The sequence below is a fragment of the Aplysia californica genome, unplaced genomic scaffold (assembly GCF_000002075.1).
Source record: "Aplysia californica isolate F4 #8 unplaced genomic scaffold, AplCal3.0 scaffold00269, whole genome shotgun sequence".
Classification (NCBI taxonomy): Eukaryota; Metazoa; Mollusca; class Gastropoda; order Aplysiida; family Aplysiidae; genus Aplysia; species Aplysia californica.
Window position 1 is genome coordinate 134613 of NW_004797539.1, and position 19905 is coordinate 154517.

A 19905-nucleotide genomic window follows, 5' to 3' on the forward strand; every position below is an offset into this window, starting at 1 on the left:
CCCCCCCTTCCCCCCCCCCCCTCCTGCTCTTCCTCCCGTTCCATTACATTCAAAACCAACAAACACAAACGATATGAGGATTTACGAGAACCCAAGAGCAGTGTAATATCTGTAGTAACAAAATGAGCTCACCTCCACCGTCACGTCCTCGGGTCGAAAACCAGAGGAGAGACTCACGCTGAGGACAAAGAGGAAAGACATGATTACACCTATGGATAATGTCCAGCAGAGGAGCAATCACAGAGGGTAGCAAATCGTATGAGGTTTCACAAATTAGAAATGCTGCTAAGAAACATGCTACGGAATCAAAAACAAATCAGCTGACGCCAAACAAGAGAGGGAACAAGAGACACCAACGATAATTGTACCTTCATCAACTCAATCGGGATGTCGAAAGCAATGTTTTCAATCATCAATATAAAAGCAACAGAAAATGTTGGTATTGGCCTTAAAGGAGCAAGTAGACTTCTGTTTAAAACTGCCAAACTCACTTCACATGCAAATTGCTTTTCCTGAAATTCTCAATTCTTTCATTTGCTTCCCGCTCCCAGTTCGGGTTAGAGGGCAGTTCAGTGAGAGAGGCGTCGTCGAAGTAGTAATCTGTTCCTGGTAAAAGGCCTTCCAAGTACAGAGATGCTCGAGTCCATTCTGTACAGAGATAGTTATATCACGTTTAAGATCTGTTCGTAAATCACGGAAATCAATAAGTTCTCTTATGACCAAAGCACCCTCTAAAGGTAAAATAATGCAAAAACAAATTATTTTTACCTTTTTTAAAGACATTTTCACATTTTGGTGAAGAAACAAGGTGAAAGATCAATTAGAAACAAATTATTCTCAAAGCACGATACATAGAGACACCACTGCCAATCCCTGCCTCCCCCCCCCCCCCCCCCCGCACCCCTTTTGATTTTTTAACAACAAAAAACGACCGACTTTTGGAGGGAAAGTAATATCCAAACTTAAGGTACCAGAATGAAACAGTCCTAGTTGCGTTTCTCCAGGGTCCATCCCAATACCCCGTTTTGTGTGCTTGGGTTTCGCGTAGGTTTGTGTGCTTGCGTGCGCGTATGTATGTCTTTCTACTGGCTACAAAAGGCAGCAATTGCAGTGTGTAATGAACGTTCAAAATATACTGAAATCCGTAGAGGAGATAGGCTTATGTCCTCTCTCCCTATCTTTTTAACAACTATACAGAGTTTATTTTTAGAAAATCTCATAACCTGCAGGAGTCACTATTGGGGGCGCACAACATCAATAATCTGAGATACGCAGATGATACAGTTCTGCTTGCAAACATTGACAAAAATCTTTCTAAAGTTGTGAAAGTAGTGATTTTTTTAAAGTGAACAGCAGCAGGGCATGCCTCGACTTGAACGCCAAAAAACTCCAAAACAATGGTCTTTTCAAAATCTTCTGGAAAAACAACAGACATAACTATAGATGGGAAGAAAATCAAACAAGTGCACAAATTCAAGCTTCCAGGGCAGCAATCCCAGGTGATGGAAGAAGTGAAAAAGAAATAGACATAAGAACAGCAACTGCAAAAACAAGATTCAGCCAAATGTACAAACTATTTAAATTCAGGCAATTTTCTCTAACTTTAAAAAAGAAAATGTTGGAATGCTACATCTTCCCCATATTCCTATATGGCACAGAGACCTGGACTTTTGAGAAGGAAAGAAGAAAGCAAAATAAATGCGTTTGAGATGTGGTGCTACCGTAGAATGACCAGAATAAGTTGGGAAACAAAAAAGACAAACAATGAAGTGTGGCAGATTCTACACACAAGACAAACCCTGCTCAATAGAATAAAAATTAAATGTAGAAAAATAATATACTTTGGCTACTTAAAACGACACGAGACCATTGAGAAAGAAGTGTTTGAAGGAAGGGTGTGGGGCAGGAGAGCCAGATTAAGACAAAGAATACCATGGATGAACAACATAAGAACATGAATTGGCCTGGGTACAGCAGAATGTGCAATGGCAGCTCGCGTGCGTGAAAGATGGAGAGTCAGTACACGTCAACTTCTGAGTCAGAGATGACACATCCAGGTATCCATGTATGTCGGTCTTTGTGTTTGTTTGTGTGTGTGTGTATGATACGTGATTGTGTGTTTGTGTTGGGAATGTGTGCGCGTGAGAAGGGCAGGGAGGAGGTCTTCATACCAAAGTTGGGAGGTATGAAGTCACCACCCAGCATGGTCCATCCGTCAGCAGTTGTCAGGTAAGGTCGGGAGCAAATAGGGAAGTAATTCTTGGAACCTGGAAGAGATTAGTATCAGAAAGCATGATTTCTGCCTAATACTAATGAGTTTAGATAGGATTTGAATACATATAACTTAAGATTAGGTCTGTACTCAAAACGTAGAATTCAAAAGACGGCTAGGAACAACTTCATACTTGTCTTTGTGAGTCCAAACAAAGATTGTATATAACCACAATGCTCTATGTGAGAAAACGTTAGGCCGAATGGTTTGTATAACGTTGCTTTGTGCTAATGATCGTATATGCACAGAACAAAGACGAATTAGACCTATGCTTACATATTTGGATGCATTTCAATTAATGATAATTAAGTCTCATTTTCGGTGGAAGTCTTTGAAAAACACATTCAAACAGTTGACATGAAAAACACACCGTCTTTCAAAGTAAAGCTGATTTTCACACCGGCTTTCTGGAACATTCTCCCAGGAAGGTCATTGATGAGCTTAATGTAAGACTTGAACACGTAATGTTTGCCTCTGGAGATCTGAATGTCCTGTGCAGGACCCATCCAAGATTGAGTTCTGTAAAGGAATGTAAATGGAAGGAGGGAGAAAGGGGTGGGGAAATAGTGCAAAACAGAATTAGAGAGTTTAGAATATTTATGGAACTTAATGAATGATAATTTAGACAATGCATCCAAGACGTCGAGCAAGCAAGCATAACCAAGTAGTTAAACAGTATAACACTATCATTCTTTTACACTCTATAACAAATGGAACTAAACCAAAATCCTAAGAAAGAATAGCAGAAAAAACAAGCAACAGTTGACATAAAAGACTGACCTGCCGGTACATTTGACGGCCACTCGTCCTTCATGAACCTGCTCTGTTGTGGTGACCATGCTGAACCCGTCATGGGACCATGACGTAACTCCATTCTCGAACCCGGGGTTCTTCATCAGTTCCACGGCCGCTCTTGTTACTACGCCATTACAAAGAACCAAAACAAAAATAGCAGTGAAGACTGGTAAGTTCACGATTTGGATTTTCCTGCGCAATAGTCCCTCTTTCGTTGCTCCCATGTTGTGGGGTTTAACGACAAAGAAGAGACGACCAGGTGCCCCAAAGACGAATGTGTTTGTTGAGTGGAGTTCATTACATATACCTCTCCTTATATTTATCTTATTGCAACAGCAAAACAGAAACTCCTAGAATTCTACATGGCTTTGCAAAGACAACACAAGAAAAAGACGCGCAAGAAAGAAAAATAACGAATGCTCCCACATAGGGCATGGTACAAAATAAAAAGGCGAAAGTTTTACAATCTAGCACGTCTGGAGCTACAGACATGTGTGACCTGCTGAAGATTACAAGACGACCATGTTTCACACCAAGCCTCTTTGTGATATTGATATCGGTTGAATGCCCTCAATGTCAAAAGACTTGGGTCAGTCGTTCACAAAATACCGCTTACGCACTGCTGTCTGTTCGCTTTCAAGTGCCCATGTTTGCAACCCACGTCTTACTTACCTCTTGGCTAAATGCACTACCAATGTGTACATGAGTTCCAAATGCTATTGACCTTGAGGAATTATGTTTGTCCTTAGAACCTGTTTGTACACTGTTTAGAATGGTTTACACTACTGAGATCACCGCGTTTCAACAACGACAATTTCACTCTTTCGTTCACCTTAATTTTCACATCCCTGAACGCACAATCAGTATTCTCGAACCAGCAAAACATTATGTGTTTTAAAAGTTTCGATGGCCATATCCCTTCGTTGCTGCAAAATCAAATATTCAGGTTAGGAATCTTATGATTATCCGACAAGATCAAAGGAATTCGCCGCTGTGTAAAAAGTGTTTATAATGCAGATCATACGAAAAGAAAATCTTACGGACAGTAAAAATATAATAAAACAATAATATGCACAAATGCAGGGAAATAATAATGAAAACGTATATCCTATTTTGTTTAGGGGAAGTTCACTCTCAACAGCAAGCTCTGTGTACTTTACAATCTATCTTATTTTCTCTTTTCCCACACACGCATGCCAAAGCATACTGCCCATCTATTTATTTCCACTTAATTTATTAATACAAATCTACATTCAAAAAGAGAACGAGCTTAATTAACGCAAGTAAAGTTCTATTACTTACAGTTACACAAGTACTTGTTTACTTTTACAAATGTGTCTTAGGTCACGGGTCTAAGTGTCGTACTGATGTTCACCCTGAGTTGCGGGGAAAAAGACACTGAAAATGGTGGTTTCTGGTCATTTGTTAAAATACTGCTATGTGTGCGCACAAGCATACCTAATCTATTTATCCCAGCATCTCTCTCTCTCTCTCTCTCTCTCTCTCTCTCTCTCTCTCTCTCTCTCTCTCTCTCTCTCTCTCTCTCTCTCTCTCTTTCTCTCTATCTCTCGCACTCGCTCTCTCTCTGTCACTTTCTCGTTCTCTCTCTCTTTCTCTGCGCGCCCGCGCGCGCGTGCGTGTGGGTGTGTGTGTGTGTGTGTGTGTGTGTGTGTGTGTGTGTGTGTGTGTGTGTGTGTTTATGTTTGTGTGTGTGTGCATGTGAACAAAATGTGTACGTATGTCTTTTGTTGTTGTTGGGGGGGGGGGAATAATTGTTTGGGGTTTTATTTTTATTTTTTTTGGGGGGGAGGAGCGGGGGGGGGAGGAGCGGGGGGGAGAAGGAGCTAAGGAGTAGCAGAAGAAAGTCTGCAGAAAGAGTCAGGTGCCCAGAGGTGGGGACAAATTAAATGAGGTGAGAAGGTGGGGGAAGAAAGTGGAGACGTTGTTAGAGAGTTGGAAATCGGGTGAAATACAATATTTTGAGAAGAAAATTTCCGTCGCTATCCGGATTCGAACCCGGGACTTATTAAATGGAGGGCGAACACCGTAACCTCTTAACCACTGAGGGCCCCCCCTCCCCCAACCTCTCCGCCGTACATGTATGGGTTGTGCAAGTGTTCATGCAAGTGCATTTTTGTGCAAGTGGTCTTACCGTAGTGTAATTGATTGTGTGTGAGTGTTATAAGTGATCACGTATGTGTTTGGTTGTGAATGTTCTAGCGTACACGCTTGTATGTGTGTATGTGTGTATGTGTGTATGTGTGTATGTGTGTGTATAAGTGTGTGTTTGTGTGTGTGCGTGTGTGTATGTGTGTGTGTGTGTGTGTGTGTGTGTGTGTGTGTGTGTGTGTGTGTGTGTGTGTGTGTAAATACTGCAAAAAGTGAAGAACTTTTATTATGCATTCAAATCTACATACATTTAACATCGAAAACATCAGGTGACAGTCCAAATGTTAATGTATGTGTGTATGTGTTTGAATATTCTTACGTGCGCGCGTGGGTGTTTGTGTATGTGTGTGTATGAGTGTATATTGGGGGGTGTCATAAGTATTTATGCATACGTTTGCATGTGGATGCTCCTTGACAATATTTCTCAAAGGACGAAGAGGAGGGTGACGGCATGAAGTAAATATCAGCCTTGTGTATTTCAAAAGCTTCCATGCTTTTGGTCTGTACTCTTTATTTTCAGAATAGTTTTTCTTTTGCAGTCCATTGAAACTGAATTCTCTGTCATTTCCTATTCAACGGGCTATCTTAAACTCTCGACGTTTTTACCTTTTAAAAGGGACGAAACTTCAGAACGTTGAGTATGTCGGTTATCTTTAAGTTAGCGCACGTGGAGTCGGAGGGCAGAAGTATTTTTGCAACCTACATATGTGCTGGGGTTAAAAAGAGTGACAGAAAATTCTGACCTTTTAAAATGCACCAATCAGAACATTGAAACCAATGGGGCTCGACTTAAATGCATACAACCTTTAAGTGGCGTTCTCCAGTTTGGATACCCATTCCTCCCCGCCACGATTTTTTCCCAAATGGGCAAAATCCTACCGCCCGTTCTTATTTTAGTACAGACTGTTGTTTTTTGTGTCCATCGCAAAAATAGAAACAAAACGAAGGGAGCAGTCATCTTCACTCGACGACTCCTAGCCCTATTCTGTAGTATATAATCTAGGATGAAGAGCAACGAAAGTAGACATTTACGAGTTAACGATGACAACACTTTATTATAAAGCTACTTCGACACCGCACACAGACCGGCGTAACAGTGTCCTAGAATTCCTGTCTAGCGTCATGTGTCCTATAACAGCATCCTGTGTCCTCTTTATTCACTTTCTATTAGTGGCATAAGGCAAAGTCTGTCAGAAGCTACAAAGGTCGAAAAATAGCCGAGTTATCGTCCTTGAGAAAGCACTTTTGTGTGCATGCGAGAGGGTGGGGGTGTTGGGGGGTTCACGCAAAGGGAATGGGAGAGGACACATCAAGGTCAGACAGTCGAAGTGGCCCCCTCCCCATACCTGGAGGTGCCTCTATCTCGCCTTAGAAAAATCAAAAAGGAAAACAAAATCAAAACAGAGACTCAAAACTAATACCCACAGACCCGTAAGGGAGACCGAGACCTTGAATAGAAAATGACCAGAACAAACTCGTTCCTACCTAGAATAAAGTTTAAAGAAGAACACAGTAGTTGCAAAGCATCCACATAATCAATCATAAACACTGCTTCCCTTCTTTAATTTGGGAACATCGTCGCAGTCAAATTAAAACGTGGACCGTGATAGAAAACGACTTCATAAATAAAAGTACAGTAATAAATGTTCAGGAAATCACCAATGGGCAACGTGCACAACATTCGAAACTGTTTCATTTCCACACAAATACCCTGTTCATCCCTCCTTTCGGGCCACTCTCATTGGCAGTGACAAGCACGGATTATGTAAGATAACAATTAAACTGGTAGAGTCTACCTCATAAAGGAGAGGGGGGGGGGAGGCTAATTCCTAATAACCTCATGACTACTGTAAGCGCTTGCTTTTTTTCCTCAACCTTTTACCACCCTATAATCAGGTCATGGCATGATTATATCGACCCCTGTCTGCAAAAAAAAAGCTAGAAAAGACAGCCAAATTTGAAAACAAATTGATAATACATTTCTAGTATTGTCACCTCTGCTTCACATCTTTAGTTGCAATTACAGGGTTTTTTTTAAACTGGAGATCATTATTCCCACAGCACATTTAAAAGTTATAAATTATGTTTTGCCCAAAGTGGGAATAGCAATTAATTTATGAGATATTTTCTCGATTATTTTAGCAGGTCAACAAATAACATGAGTTCTTTGGTTTGGTTTGGTTGGTTTTGTTTTGTTTGGCTAGTTTTGCTTTTGATTGTTTGTTTGTATGTTAACCGCTTTTTTTCAATTGATATCAATATCGTAGTTGGCTGGGACTGTGGGTTGTGTCAGAACAAAGGGAACAAAGAAAAAAAAGACAGAATAGACAAACAACTAAATAGTTTGTTTACGTGTTGGAAGTTACGGAACATAATCATTCAATGCGGAATTCAGCAATAGGTTGGATGTCTACGTGATTTCAGTGAGTGCTAATGTTGGTGGAAACCTCTAATCTGTCTGAAAGGCGAGTTCACAGTTTCACATTTTTCTCAAATTGTATTAAAGACAGGCGAGGTTGCTCTGGGCTCGGATTGTGTGGTAAAATCTCTTGAGCTTTCTGTTTGTGACGTTGGTGAATTTTTGGCCCTAACATGCATAAAGCTTTGATCCCCAGAGGAGGGAGTGGGTCGAAAAGAGCGCTTACAAGTCTCCCTCAGTTTACCGATTACTCATTTTCTTGTGAGGACATACCAGAAAGTTTACAGTATTACTATAAACCCTCTCTGGGCATACCAAAAGATAATTGAAATCGGTTTCAAACCTCTAGCTTTCAAGTTTTAGTCAAGTTCGTTACCACTTAATCCCAGCGACTGAAAGTTTGGAGCTAGTACTGGTATATGTTGATACGTATGTCGAGGAATGAAAACCTACACCTTCAAATAATTCATAAATTCATCGGTTACCATGGAAACGGGGGCTATCTTGAATTTTGTTGATAATTCTATTTTCTTAAACATTTCAAAACTATGCTACCTAGACGATTTTTTAAAAGGCAAAAGGAAGAGAAGGTATGCGATTTTACAGCTTGCTGGTTTTCATATCGAGAAAGACCGGTAGTAGTTCAAGAGTGAAACATGTTGGCTATATATTCCACTCTTTTTGGAAAAGCTCACTTTGGAGACCTCCGAACTGATTACAAGGCGAAGTTTACAATCCTGGAAAACACGCTTCATTACTTATAGTTCGCCTGGACTTTTTAATACACAAGATTTGAAAAGAGAGCGGAGTGGAAATAGATACAGAGCAAAATAGCATCGTATATATATTATGATTTGGTCACTTGTGGATGTACAGAGTGATAAAAAAACCGAACTCCGCAGGTTTTTTCGTAAATATTTTCCTCCACAGTGGCGCTTTGTGTTTCAAATTTGAACACAATATTTGGCAGCCGAAAGGAATTTGTCTGATATTCATGTTAGATAGTTCCACAGAATAGTTTTGCTCAGTATGGCACAAAAGGAAATAACCTTTATTTACCTTGTCCCCATTTGTGTGGCATGACGCACCAGTTCGCATTAGGCCTGCCACAAAAAGTCGATTGCAATATATTATTGTAAACTACAGCAGTCTGATATGTCAACAGAAGTTTGCAGATATAGTTTTCTGTGGCTGCTGAGATCATAGTTAAGTTAAGCCAAAGATAGTAAATAACAAGATGGGCCACTCAGCCAAAAAAGTGTCCGCAGGAAGTTCGCTCTTTGCTTCAGATGGCGATGTCGGCGGCTAGAACCTTCCTACTCTTCAGTGGTCCACTTTCTCAATTAAAATTCAAATCTTCATCTGTGTCAGTATCATTTTCATGTTCGTGAGATTGACATGGATCACAGGGGCAATGCGTTTAAAGTTTCTCGGTCGTCTTGAAAAGCGTGAACATTCCCTCAGTGACATTTGGTTTAGTGGTAGAGCCCATTTTCACCTTTCAAGATATGTAAACTGAACAAATGTTGTCTATTGGACACCCCCTATCATATCTAGAAGACATTTTTAATGAAAAGTCTAAAGTATGTTCGGTTTTAAGCATTTATGGTTTGGCGGGTCCTTACGTTTGGCCACCACGAACGACGCGTCAAAAATGTTTCGAATCCAAAGCAAGGCATAATGTAGAGTACTGGCTCTAAGAATAAGAAAAATAACAATGTAAGGTCTTTAATTATATAAGAAAAATATTAAATACTGTTTAAATATTACAGGGATCGAAAAATCAAATGACGATCTTACACGAAAGTAAAACTTTTCCATATTGGCAAAAGCCTGGCTCCCTTTGAGTATCATTATGTAACGCTGCAAATTTTTCTAACAGCATCAAATTAAATGGCCACATGTTGTTTCCAGTTTTCGTCTTTGTTGTTGCTTGAATATGGAAGCAATGGTCTCTTGTTTGTTTGCTGTTTTCGTTTATTTTTCTGTGTATGAAACAGATGATGAATTTTGTTCAGCAGTACTTGAAGTTTGTATCACAAAGAAATTTTTCCTCAGCTTTTCCCTCCAGTTGCAGCTAAAATACAAACGAATCAAAACCTATTTTCTTCCCTTCTACCTTTCTTTTGGGATTGGCAAATTGTTTCGTTTTGTTCGTGTATGTTTTGTGTTGTTATTTGGAGGAAGGGTGGGATTGTCAAGTTCTTCGCTGGAGATGGAGGAGGGGGCAGGGTGCAACTGACATTTTGTCTGTTTAGTCTTCTAAAACAGGCTTACCGAGAGACAAGCACTCAGGTTACTTAAGGTGAACTAGGTACAGCTGAAATGAAATTTTTTGTTTGGGCTCTAAATTAAGTATACTGGGATTCCCAATAACCAGTATGGGTCAAGAAACAGAAACACACTATCCCTATATGATTTCACTGTTAATTTTTTGAATTTTTAAGATGCAAAGGGTTCGACAGACCAAAATTCGCGCAAATTGTTGGCAGGGATTCTGAAAAAGATTGAATTGATACAGCCTTGATGTTGTCACACAGAGTTTGTGTATATACAGCCTGCAACGTACTAAAGATTTACTTTCCTAAGTCTCATACTTTTCTTGTAACTGCCCTTTTAGTGTCATATACGATACTTGGACAAAAAAATGATCACAAATCAGAGTTATACTGCCAATCTTTTTAACACTGACGGAAGACTTATTACACTATCACAATAATCATTTAGTACGTTGCAAACATATTATCTAGAAACAGTCATGCAAAGTTGGATTCAGCTGCGACGAGTACTTTTAGAAATATCTCTGCCAAGGTGACCCACCCCCCTAAGAAAATCATAGTTTTTAGAAAACTTTAAAAAACACGAATTCATACCATTCTATTACCACACAATGTTAAAATACATGGCATATGTGAGCACTTTATAGATGTTTTGGACACTTGAAAATATTTTCAATCGATAAAGCAGATGTTGCTCTACTAAAATAGTCCAAAATCGAAAAATCGGTTTTGGATACCAAAATCGACTTTTTAGGCTGATAAATACGAGTATTATAATCCAATACTGAAAAACTGTCGCTATTGTTTGAGTTTGCAAAGAGGTCAAAATTCCTCTTCCCGCCTATTCTCTTCCCACCTCTGTTCTGCCACGCCCCACATCCCAGCAGAGCAAGGCGTGCGTCTTTTCTTATACATAAATAGACTAGACCTGCAACACACATCCAGCGTCTCCGCTCTCAGTGGGACCAAATTTGGGCCGCCGTGACATCATACGTGAAGACATTTCTAACTTCTTTTAAGAATGAGTGATCAGAATTACAATTAACTTTTTTTGGTAAGTGTTTTACGGCGCTTGCAACTGCATAAGGTCATATGAGCGCGCGGAACACACCAAACATTTTCAATTGGTAGAAAATTTTGAATTTTGGACTGGTGGCGGCCGAAGCCAACTCTTATCGATGTTGGACCAGCTAGGGATCTTTAATGTGCGCAATTTGCATACGGAACCTCCGAGATTTTTCGTCCTTATCCGAGAAGGCTAGGTGTAGATCTTTCGTACCAGAAGATCAGGGGTATGACTTTAGTTTTAGTAGGGGTTTTACGGCGCTCGCAACTGCATAAGGTCATACGAGGGGAGTAACTGAAAGACAGCAATAAGAAGGAGCTAAGGAGTAGCAGTAGAAAGGCTGCAGGAAGATTCAGGAGCCCAGTGTAGGGGGCAAAGGAGGTGAGGGAGTGGGGGTAGAAAGTGGAGACGAAAGCAGGCGACGGAATATTCCAAGAGAGAAGGAAAGAAGGTGAAAGGAGACAATTTTAGAGAAGAAAATTGTCCGTCGCTACTCGGGTCCGAACCTTGGACTTTTGAATGAGAGGCGAACACCTTAAACTCTAGGCCACAAGAGCCCCCCCCCCCCTTACAATTTACCAGGGGCAGTATGTTATAATATGCTGAATTGCACGGTGGGTGACCCTGGTTCGATTCTTAAGCGGCATAATCCTTTGGGATCTGTCGTATAGAAGCAAGACGCTAGATCAGAGGTCCCGATTTTTCAGTGAATTTACTGTATCACAAGGGTATACCCATACACTTGACAGACGGACTGGAATGCTTCAACATGCTCTTTTTTAAGCTTCACTGTTTTCTTGACACTGCCTTTGATGAGAGTGGTTGAAAGGTGTCACTAGAAAGTCCAACTTCTTTTCTATTTCTCTTCTGATTCTATCCGTCGTCATAACCTTCCCCGGCCCTGAATAACCATGCTTGCGTCCATGTGCTGCTTCTTTCCCCTTTGTGTTGAACTATTCGATGTCCACGTATTTGCACGGGTCTATTATGTAAATGTATCATTTCAACCAATGTGCCCCTCCCCCTCTTTCTCTAAGAGCATTTTCAACGCATTCTGGATTACCTTGGTTCAAATCTATAACAACGCAGCATTCTTGGTTGTCTGAGGAAGTCTCAGAGTTTCTCCAACCCCTGGAACTATCAGGATGATGTGTCATCCTTGGTACATGTTTGTTGGATTAACATCTGAGAGAAAACGCAGCATGAGCGGGCTATTTCTCTATAGATTGACACAAACATTGACACAGCTTTGCTTTGAAATGAGAAAAGGAATAACTCTGTATTGCGATAGCAGAATGTACAGATAATGCAATTCATCGAAAATAGTCCCTCCAGGCACACAGTTCAATCATTTCGACTTTGAGGCACTAACTCAACATGAATATTTTATAATCTAAATCAAATTCTTTATTTGCAGGCCTAGAAACGAACAAAAGAATGTACCCCAGCTTCTGTAAACAGTCACGGTAAGATATGAAAAGGGGATTCCTTGCAGTGGCGTTTCCAGCAGTCCACAGTGACAGCCCAGAGTGGTACTTCTCAGTCTAGGTCCGACAGCAGGTGGCCTGCGCCTGGACCCCCGTCTCGGGTCCAAACTTCTCGGCTCCATTCACAGCAACACATGTATCTGTGCCCGCAACGTTGGCTGTAGAGAGAGGGTGTGAATGTCAGCAAGGATTTATGTCAAAGTATCGAAGACTAGATTTACTCGGACTGTTGTTTGCCTGATTTGATTTCCGAGGGGGGGGGGGGTCTTTTGTTGTTGTTTGGTTTGGGTTTGGTTTGGTTTTGGGTTGGGGTGTGTTTTTTTTGTGGGGGGGGTATTGATTTGCTTTTTGTTTTTGTTTTTTTGGTGGAGGGTTTTAGATGGGGTGCACGTTTTGAAAAAAACGAACTTATTGAGCTGGTATCATCCTGGGCGACGGTGCAGATGGTCTCCGTTGGAATTTGCAACGGGACGTTCTGAACTTTTATTTTATTTTTATTTTTTATTTTTTTTTGGGGGGGGGTGTGGGTGGACAGTATTTTGGGACAAGAGAGGCTCTCCGTCCACTTGGCTCGGTACTATTGAATATCTGTGTTAATTTCTTATTTTAAAAAACGTATTGTGTTATGCAGTGACACAATGACAATGGCCAGAACTAGTACCAATCATTTTCAAGTTTGAACACTTGGTCTTCCGTCAAAACAACGAGCAAATTTGAAATATTCCTAGCAGGATCAGAACAAGCGTTCCGACTGCTAACGTGTAAAAAGGTCGACCAAGCTTGTTAATAACAACGTCATGGCGGCCTAAGACTGAGAGGTATCTCCCCAAACTTTACACCAGATAGTCTAACACTTACACAAGTGCTTTCTATTACCGACCCTGATTAGATTTTATTCCTATTGTCTTTTTGTGAGTATTGTGTGCCTTTATGCGTGCATATGTGTATACATTGTGTGTTCGTGAGTATGCATGCATGTGAGTGTTTTGTTTGTTTGTTTGTTTGATGGTTTGTTTGTTTGTTTGTTTGTTTTGTTTGTTTGTTTGTTTGTTTGTTTGTTTGGGAGGGCTGCTTTTTTTTGGGGGGGGGTTCCAGACATTTGTTAAAATTGCTGCTAGGTGTGCTCAAGCATACCCCAATCTATGTATCCCAACCTCTCTCTCTCCCTCTCTCTCTCTCTCTCTCTCTCTCTCTCTCTCTCTCTCTCTCTCTCTCTCTCTCTCACTCTCTCTCTCTCTCCCTCTCTCTCTCTCTTTCTCATTTTCTCTCTCTCTCTCTCTCTCTCGTTCGTTCGCTCTCTCTTTCTCACTCTCACTCTCGCTCTGTCTCTTTCTCTTTCTCTCTCGCTCTTTCTCTGCATATGTGTGAGAGAGAGAGAGAGAGAGAGAGAACGTGAGAGAGAGAGAGAGAGTGTGTGTGTGTGTGTGTGTGTGTGTGTGTGTGTGTGTGTGTGTGTGTGTGTTTATGTGTGCGTGGGTAGGTGTTTTTGTGTTTCTGCGTGTGTGCATGTGAGCAAAATATACGAATGTGTCTGTTGGATTGTTGTGTTTTGTTAGGTTGAAGGGGGTTGTTTGTTTGTTGTTGGGGGGGGGAGGGTCCTTTGAAAGTGTTTTACGGCTGTTGCAACTGCAAGAGGTCATTTGAGCGCGCCGGACTCATATAAACATTTTCAGTTCGTAAGAAAATTTGAATTTTGCCCGAGTGGCGGCCGAAGCCTATTCTTATTGATTTTGGACCACCCAGGGATCTTAAACGTGCGCAGCTTGCACACGGGGCCTCCAAGATTTTACATCCTTATCCGAGAAGGCTAGGTGTAGGTCTTTTCTACCGTAAGATCAAGGGTGTGGCTGAAAGTCAGCAGTACGAAGGAGCCAAGGAGTAGTAGTAGAAAGGCTTCAGAAAGAGTCAGGAGCCCAGGGGAGAGGTCAAATGTGGTGCAGAAGATGGATACAAACGCAGACGACAGAACATTGCTAGAGAGTAGGGAAGGTTATGAAAGGACAAAACTTTAGAGAAGAAAATGCTCCCTCGCTATTCGGATTCGAACCCGGACCAATTGAATGAGAGGCGAACACCTTAACCTCTAGAACACGAGAACCCCTTCATGTGTATGTGTGTGTGTGTGTGTGTGTGTGTGTGTGTGTATGTGTGTGTGTGTGTGTGTGTGTGTGTGTGTGTGTGTGTGTGTGTGTGTGTTTATATTAAGTTCATGTATTTGTGCAGATAAAATATATTAAAAGAGACAGAACTCACGGTTGATAAAGGCGCCCCCAGTTTTCCCATACTGTGAGAAGACGTTACATCCCGTCATGACGTAACCTTTAGGACACGTGACCCCAACCTGATCCGACTGTTTCTTGCCACTCGTCCCGGAAGTCACTGTGCGACATTGGAGGTTGGGACTCTGGCAGCACGCCGCGTAGGAGTACACACCTAATGGGAATTATTTTACAAGTGGGGGGCGGGGGGAGATTCATGTATAATTACAGAACAGAAAAGGTATTTGACTGTTTGAATTATTGTAAAGTATGGATGGTAGTATTGATAGGTCGTGGAGTAGTATAATTTCATGACAATTTCTTTGATGAGAAGATTTGAATGTCAAAGCAAAATTAATAATTATCTACGTTCCTCAGGACGCCTGGTTGCAATTCAGTACAGCAGAGACGAGGTGTGGGAATGACAGAGGTGTGCGCCTTACAGGTTGGAACACTGTATATTCCTACAGGGGAATTCAGAAGGAAAGCTGAGAAAGTTATCATGAAATCGTGCAAGACTTGAGAGGAATACATCTCTAGAAAAAGAAGTAAGAACATCTGACTCACCGTCCCTTGGGTAGTCGTTTTGTCCCATACATGAGGTGTTGGTGAATATAGAGCCATCAGAGTTGTGGGAGTAGGCGAGTGTGGAGCAGCCTGGGGGACACACAGACAAAACACGCGGTCGGTCATGCAACACCAAGGTAATCACGATTGATTTTGCTTTAGCCGGACGCTTAGTTAACTTAGTTAGTATCACGCTGGACTACGGAGCAGATGGCCCGAGTTCGGATCCCAGACTGGGTGTTCTTGAATTCGGGTCCTTATGTAGAGTTTTGTAGACTTTGTAGTCACAGCAGACAGACATGCAGACAGACAGACAGAAAAACGGACAGACAGACAGACAGACAGACAGACAGACAGACAGACAGACAGACAGACAGACAGACAGACAGACAGACAGACAGACAGACAGACAGACAGACAGACAGACAGACAGACAGACAGACAGATAGATAGATAGATAGATAGATAGATAGATAGATAGATAGATAGATAGATAGATAGATAGATAGATAGATAGATAGATAGATAGATAGATAAACTTCCATTACCTAAAATATGCTCAATGTGAGAGTGAGCATTACATTCATTGAGATGTCACATTTTAAAATTACTGGAATAATGTGTATATGGGACATAATATCATGTTGATCTATAAATGTAATATGTAGTCTATACACATTTTCTGTGAGAAAAGTAGATAGATAAAGTTGACTCACCTAAAGCATATGCCTGCCCCTGACAAGGCACCTCCACCTTGTCGTCCATCCCAGTACCAGAGGGTCCTGCCGTGCGGTACTCACATTTCAGACCCTGCGCACTGCAGCATCGAGCCACGGCCTCAACCCCTAGGGGACAAACACCACATGGATATGGTATGAGACGTGTGGATAAACGTCTGGAACTTCAAGGTACAACACACATGGAAAAACATCTTCTGCCGTTACGTGTAGGGAATGACTATATCAGGGATCATGTTGACGTGATAGGTGACTCTAGAAGTGTGGATAAGCATGTTGTACCTCTAGGGACAACACACGTTGATAAAACAATCGTGTACTTCAAGGGACAACAAAATAGGTGTAGGGTAGTGACGTGGGGAATAAGACTAACCATATGTATAAACATATTGTGCCTCTAGAGACAACACAACACGTGTTTGATAGTGCGCTGAAGAATGACTTTAAACGTGTAGATAAGTATCTTGATAGGTACGGTTGTGAGGTGTGTTAAAAATCATAATGCACTTTTAAAGACAAAGCAACACAGAATGACTGAAAAATTTAATTGAAATGGACAATTACTCCAGACGTGTGGATAAACATCTTGTACCCGTGGCACAACACAACAAAGGTTATGGATCTTAGGTGAAGAATGAATTGCCATGTGTGGATAAACAACTTGCACGTGTACTCTTGGAGACTTAAAGATTCTTTGAGACAACAGAATTTAGCGTGGATAAAAACCCGAAAAGACAAGGGTCTGATTTTGTGAGAACAATATTTATTATTTCTTTAGCACTGACGTACAAAATAATTTATAAACCTAATTCAGTATACGACAAGGCAAACAATTTGTAAACTTACCATAGGTTAAAGATTATGAAGGAAGATGTATAGCCTACATGCCCCTATTGTTGTACATCTATATTTCTTGTGAATGTTTACGGAACTCTGACTGTGACTCAGTGAGAAGAATGATATTTTTTAAAGAAAGATGTTTTTCCTCCCCCATCGACAGAGTTTAAATCATTTGGGAGGTGTGCTTCGACTCGGGCTGAGAGGGATACAACAACAACTCAACAGAAAGACCAACATGCTTTATGAAAATCCTCTACACACGGGAATGGAGCTAGGGTCTTCCACGTGCGGAGGCGAAAAACCTGACCGTATGGAGAACGACTAACCTGCAGAAGATCCGTATCCATTCATTGCTCGGCACGCCTGCTTTCCACCGGACATAAGGATTTCTTCCCCATCACGGTGCCAGTCGCTATCCTAGAGACAGAGGCATGGGGGTTTCAAGAGCAGTTGTGTGTAAATTGTCGAATAATATGCAAGACATCAATCATAATGTACTGCTGTTGCGACCTGCTGTTTTTTTACATTTTTCTTTAATCTAATATTCAACGAATATGGAAAAGGTAGTATTATGGGAGAGCAAATCATTTCCAGGGCCCAAATGACCAATCCCATCAACGTCGCTGCTTGGAGATACCTATCTATGATGCGCTGTGGAAGGAGTTTGAGATAGGTGCTCTTCAGTTTATGGGATCAACAAAACTTATGAGAGACATGCGACGGTGAAGGCATGGCGTATTTATTTTATTAGACTAGGAATGGATAAAATATGGCCAAGATCTGGAAATGACTGCTTTCTAAATGAATGCTTTTACGTAATAGACCTGTGCTTGTGGGAAAATATGCATTTTGACAAATTCAAGGTTGATTCTTTTGACCTCATTTGTACTTTCTGGTATGATAATGCTTAGTCTGTATTTTCCCACCGACAGTTGTGGCGCCCTGCATTAAAATCTTAGTGACCATGCTCTTTGAGAATGCTTGTAATGTTTGTGTCTCTTTTTTTTTCAGGTGAAAATTCTGAAACGTTACACAGCCTTACTTCATGCACTGAAGGCAATTTCAATAAGATACAACGACTGAAAGTTCATGGTCTGGAACATTGTGGGTCAAACATGGCCAAAGAAAGGCAGGTACAGCCTCTAGATAGGTTTAGTGTCCATAATTACAGATTCACCAAAAGTTGACCCTGACCATCAATAGACACTGGTTAGCCGTACAGTTGTTGACCCTCAGAGTTACATGACCCTTTGAGCGGTCTTTGCTGTAGTCCTAGAAAAAAATACTTCGGTGATGCCTAAAGTATACTTTTACAGATTTTGACTGCAAAATATCAATAGCGATTTTTTAAAATTGAACAAAATATACTGCAACGTTTAATCTTCCTTTAAGTGTTCTGACCTTGAGCCAACTAGAACAGCCGGTGAGGATCTCATCTCCCTGGCACGTGACTTGAGTAGTTTTACTGACGCCGACAGCAGAGGTTGGTGACCTGCGCGTGGTGCACGTGAGTTGTGAGTTCTGTGACGTCGAGCTGGCCTGACCCAGAGTACGCAGGTTAGCCCGTGTGGTCTGTGGGTTGATCTGGACTTTCATGGAGAACGGGTCTATCTTCTTGGGTAATTGAATCGCATCTAAGATGGAAGTGTGTTTTTAAAAAATTGATACAGAAGCATTCTTTCTATTTAAAATATCTTTAAAAGCTCAACATGATGATGACATATGCAATTTCAGAAGAGACATAAGATGGCAGAACAAAGTACACAACATCTATCATTTTATACCTGGATACCTGAATACCGGGAGGTGTCATCTCTGACTCAGAGGTTGACGTATAATAACCTCACATCTTTCACGGTGGTGAGCTGCCGTTGCACATTCCGACATATTCAGGCCAGTCCATGTCCTTATGTTGTCCTTCCACTTCCATGTTATTCTTTGCCTTCCTCTGTCTCTCCTGCCCCACGCCTTTCCTTCAAGCACCCCTTTGACAATGATCTCGTTTCGTTTTCAGTGGCCATTGTATTGTATTTTTCTACATGTTATGCTGTTCAGCATTTTTTGTTTTGTGTGTAGAATCTGACTCACGACTTTATCTTTTTTTCAGCTTATTCTGGCCATTCTACGATAGCACCACATCTCAAACGCATTTAATTTGTTGGGTTTTTTCCTTGTCAAAGTCCAGGTCTCTGCGCCTGATATGAATATGGGAAAGATGTAACATTTCAGCATTTTCTTTCTTAAAGTGAGAGTTAGTTGCCTGAATTTAAATAGTCTGTACATTTGGATGAATCTTGTTTTTGCAGCTACAGTTTTTACGTTTATTTCTTTTTCACGTCTTCCATCACCGGTGATTGTTGCCCCTAGATACTTGAATTGGTGTACTTGTTCGATTCTCTCCCCATCAATGGTTATGTCTGTTGTTTTCCCAGAAGATTTTGATAAGACCATTGTTTTTGTTTTCTTGGCGTCCATGTCGAGGCATGCCTTGCTGCTGTTCACTTTCACTATTTCCACAACTTTAGGAAGATATAAATTTTGAGTTTGCAAGTAGAGCTGTATCATCTGCGTATCTCAGGTTATTGATGTTGCGACCCCCAATATATATTTCGTATGATTAACCCTTCATTTTATAGTGATAACAAAGCCTGCATTTTCTGGCACGCTACAGCGAAATTAGTCGCTTGCCTTATTGCTGTGTGAACTGCGCCAAGTAACGGATTCATTGAAATAAACAAAAACTTTTTCCCGAAAGGTGCTTTTATTTTACACTTCACTTCAGAAACAACGTTTAAGTGTTTGAGAACTAAGTGTCTCACAAGGGACTTCTCTCTTCCGTTCCACGGCGATGATCTTTTGTAAGAGACGAAAACGATTGCGTAACACTGTCGAATCAAGTGTAAAGAGTAGGATGTGTAAAATTATAAATTACGCTAAAGGGTTAATCATATGAAATATCTTCAGTTCCTGGAGTCCAAAATATAACACTTCGCAAACACACCGTTAAAAACTTCTG

At 41.0% G+C, this 19905-nt stretch overlaps 2 protein-coding genes across 2 annotated transcripts in view; both read right to left on the reverse strand.

Moving 5' to 3' along the window:
- Positions 1–1811: 1811 nt before the first annotated feature.
- Positions 1812–3452, reverse strand: LOC118477881. The gene is made up of 2 exons (XM_035970443.1): positions 3053–3452; positions 1812–2791 (listed from the first exon to the last, which is right to left on the reverse strand). The coding sequence occupies exons 1-2, from the start codon at positions 3289–3291 to the stop codon at positions 2617–2619; spliced, it is 414 nt and encodes a 137-aa protein (XP_035826336.1). The 5' UTR covers positions 3292–3452; the 3' UTR covers positions 1812–2616.
- An 8801-nt stretch (positions 3453–12253) lies between these two features.
- The window catches only part of LOC101860746 (endo-1,4-beta-xylanase 3), a gene marked incomplete in the record, with an annotated part of 21228 nt that continues 13576 nt past the window's right edge, over positions 12254–19905 (reverse strand). The window contains 6 exon segments of the mRNA XM_013084025.2: positions 12254–12645; positions 14741–14920; positions 15313–15402; positions 16029–16157; positions 17216–17306; positions 18291–18523. Of these exon segments, the coding sequence (XP_012939479.1) occupies positions 12545–12645; positions 14741–14920; positions 15313–15402; positions 16029–16157; positions 17216–17306; positions 18291–18523 (824 nt within the window).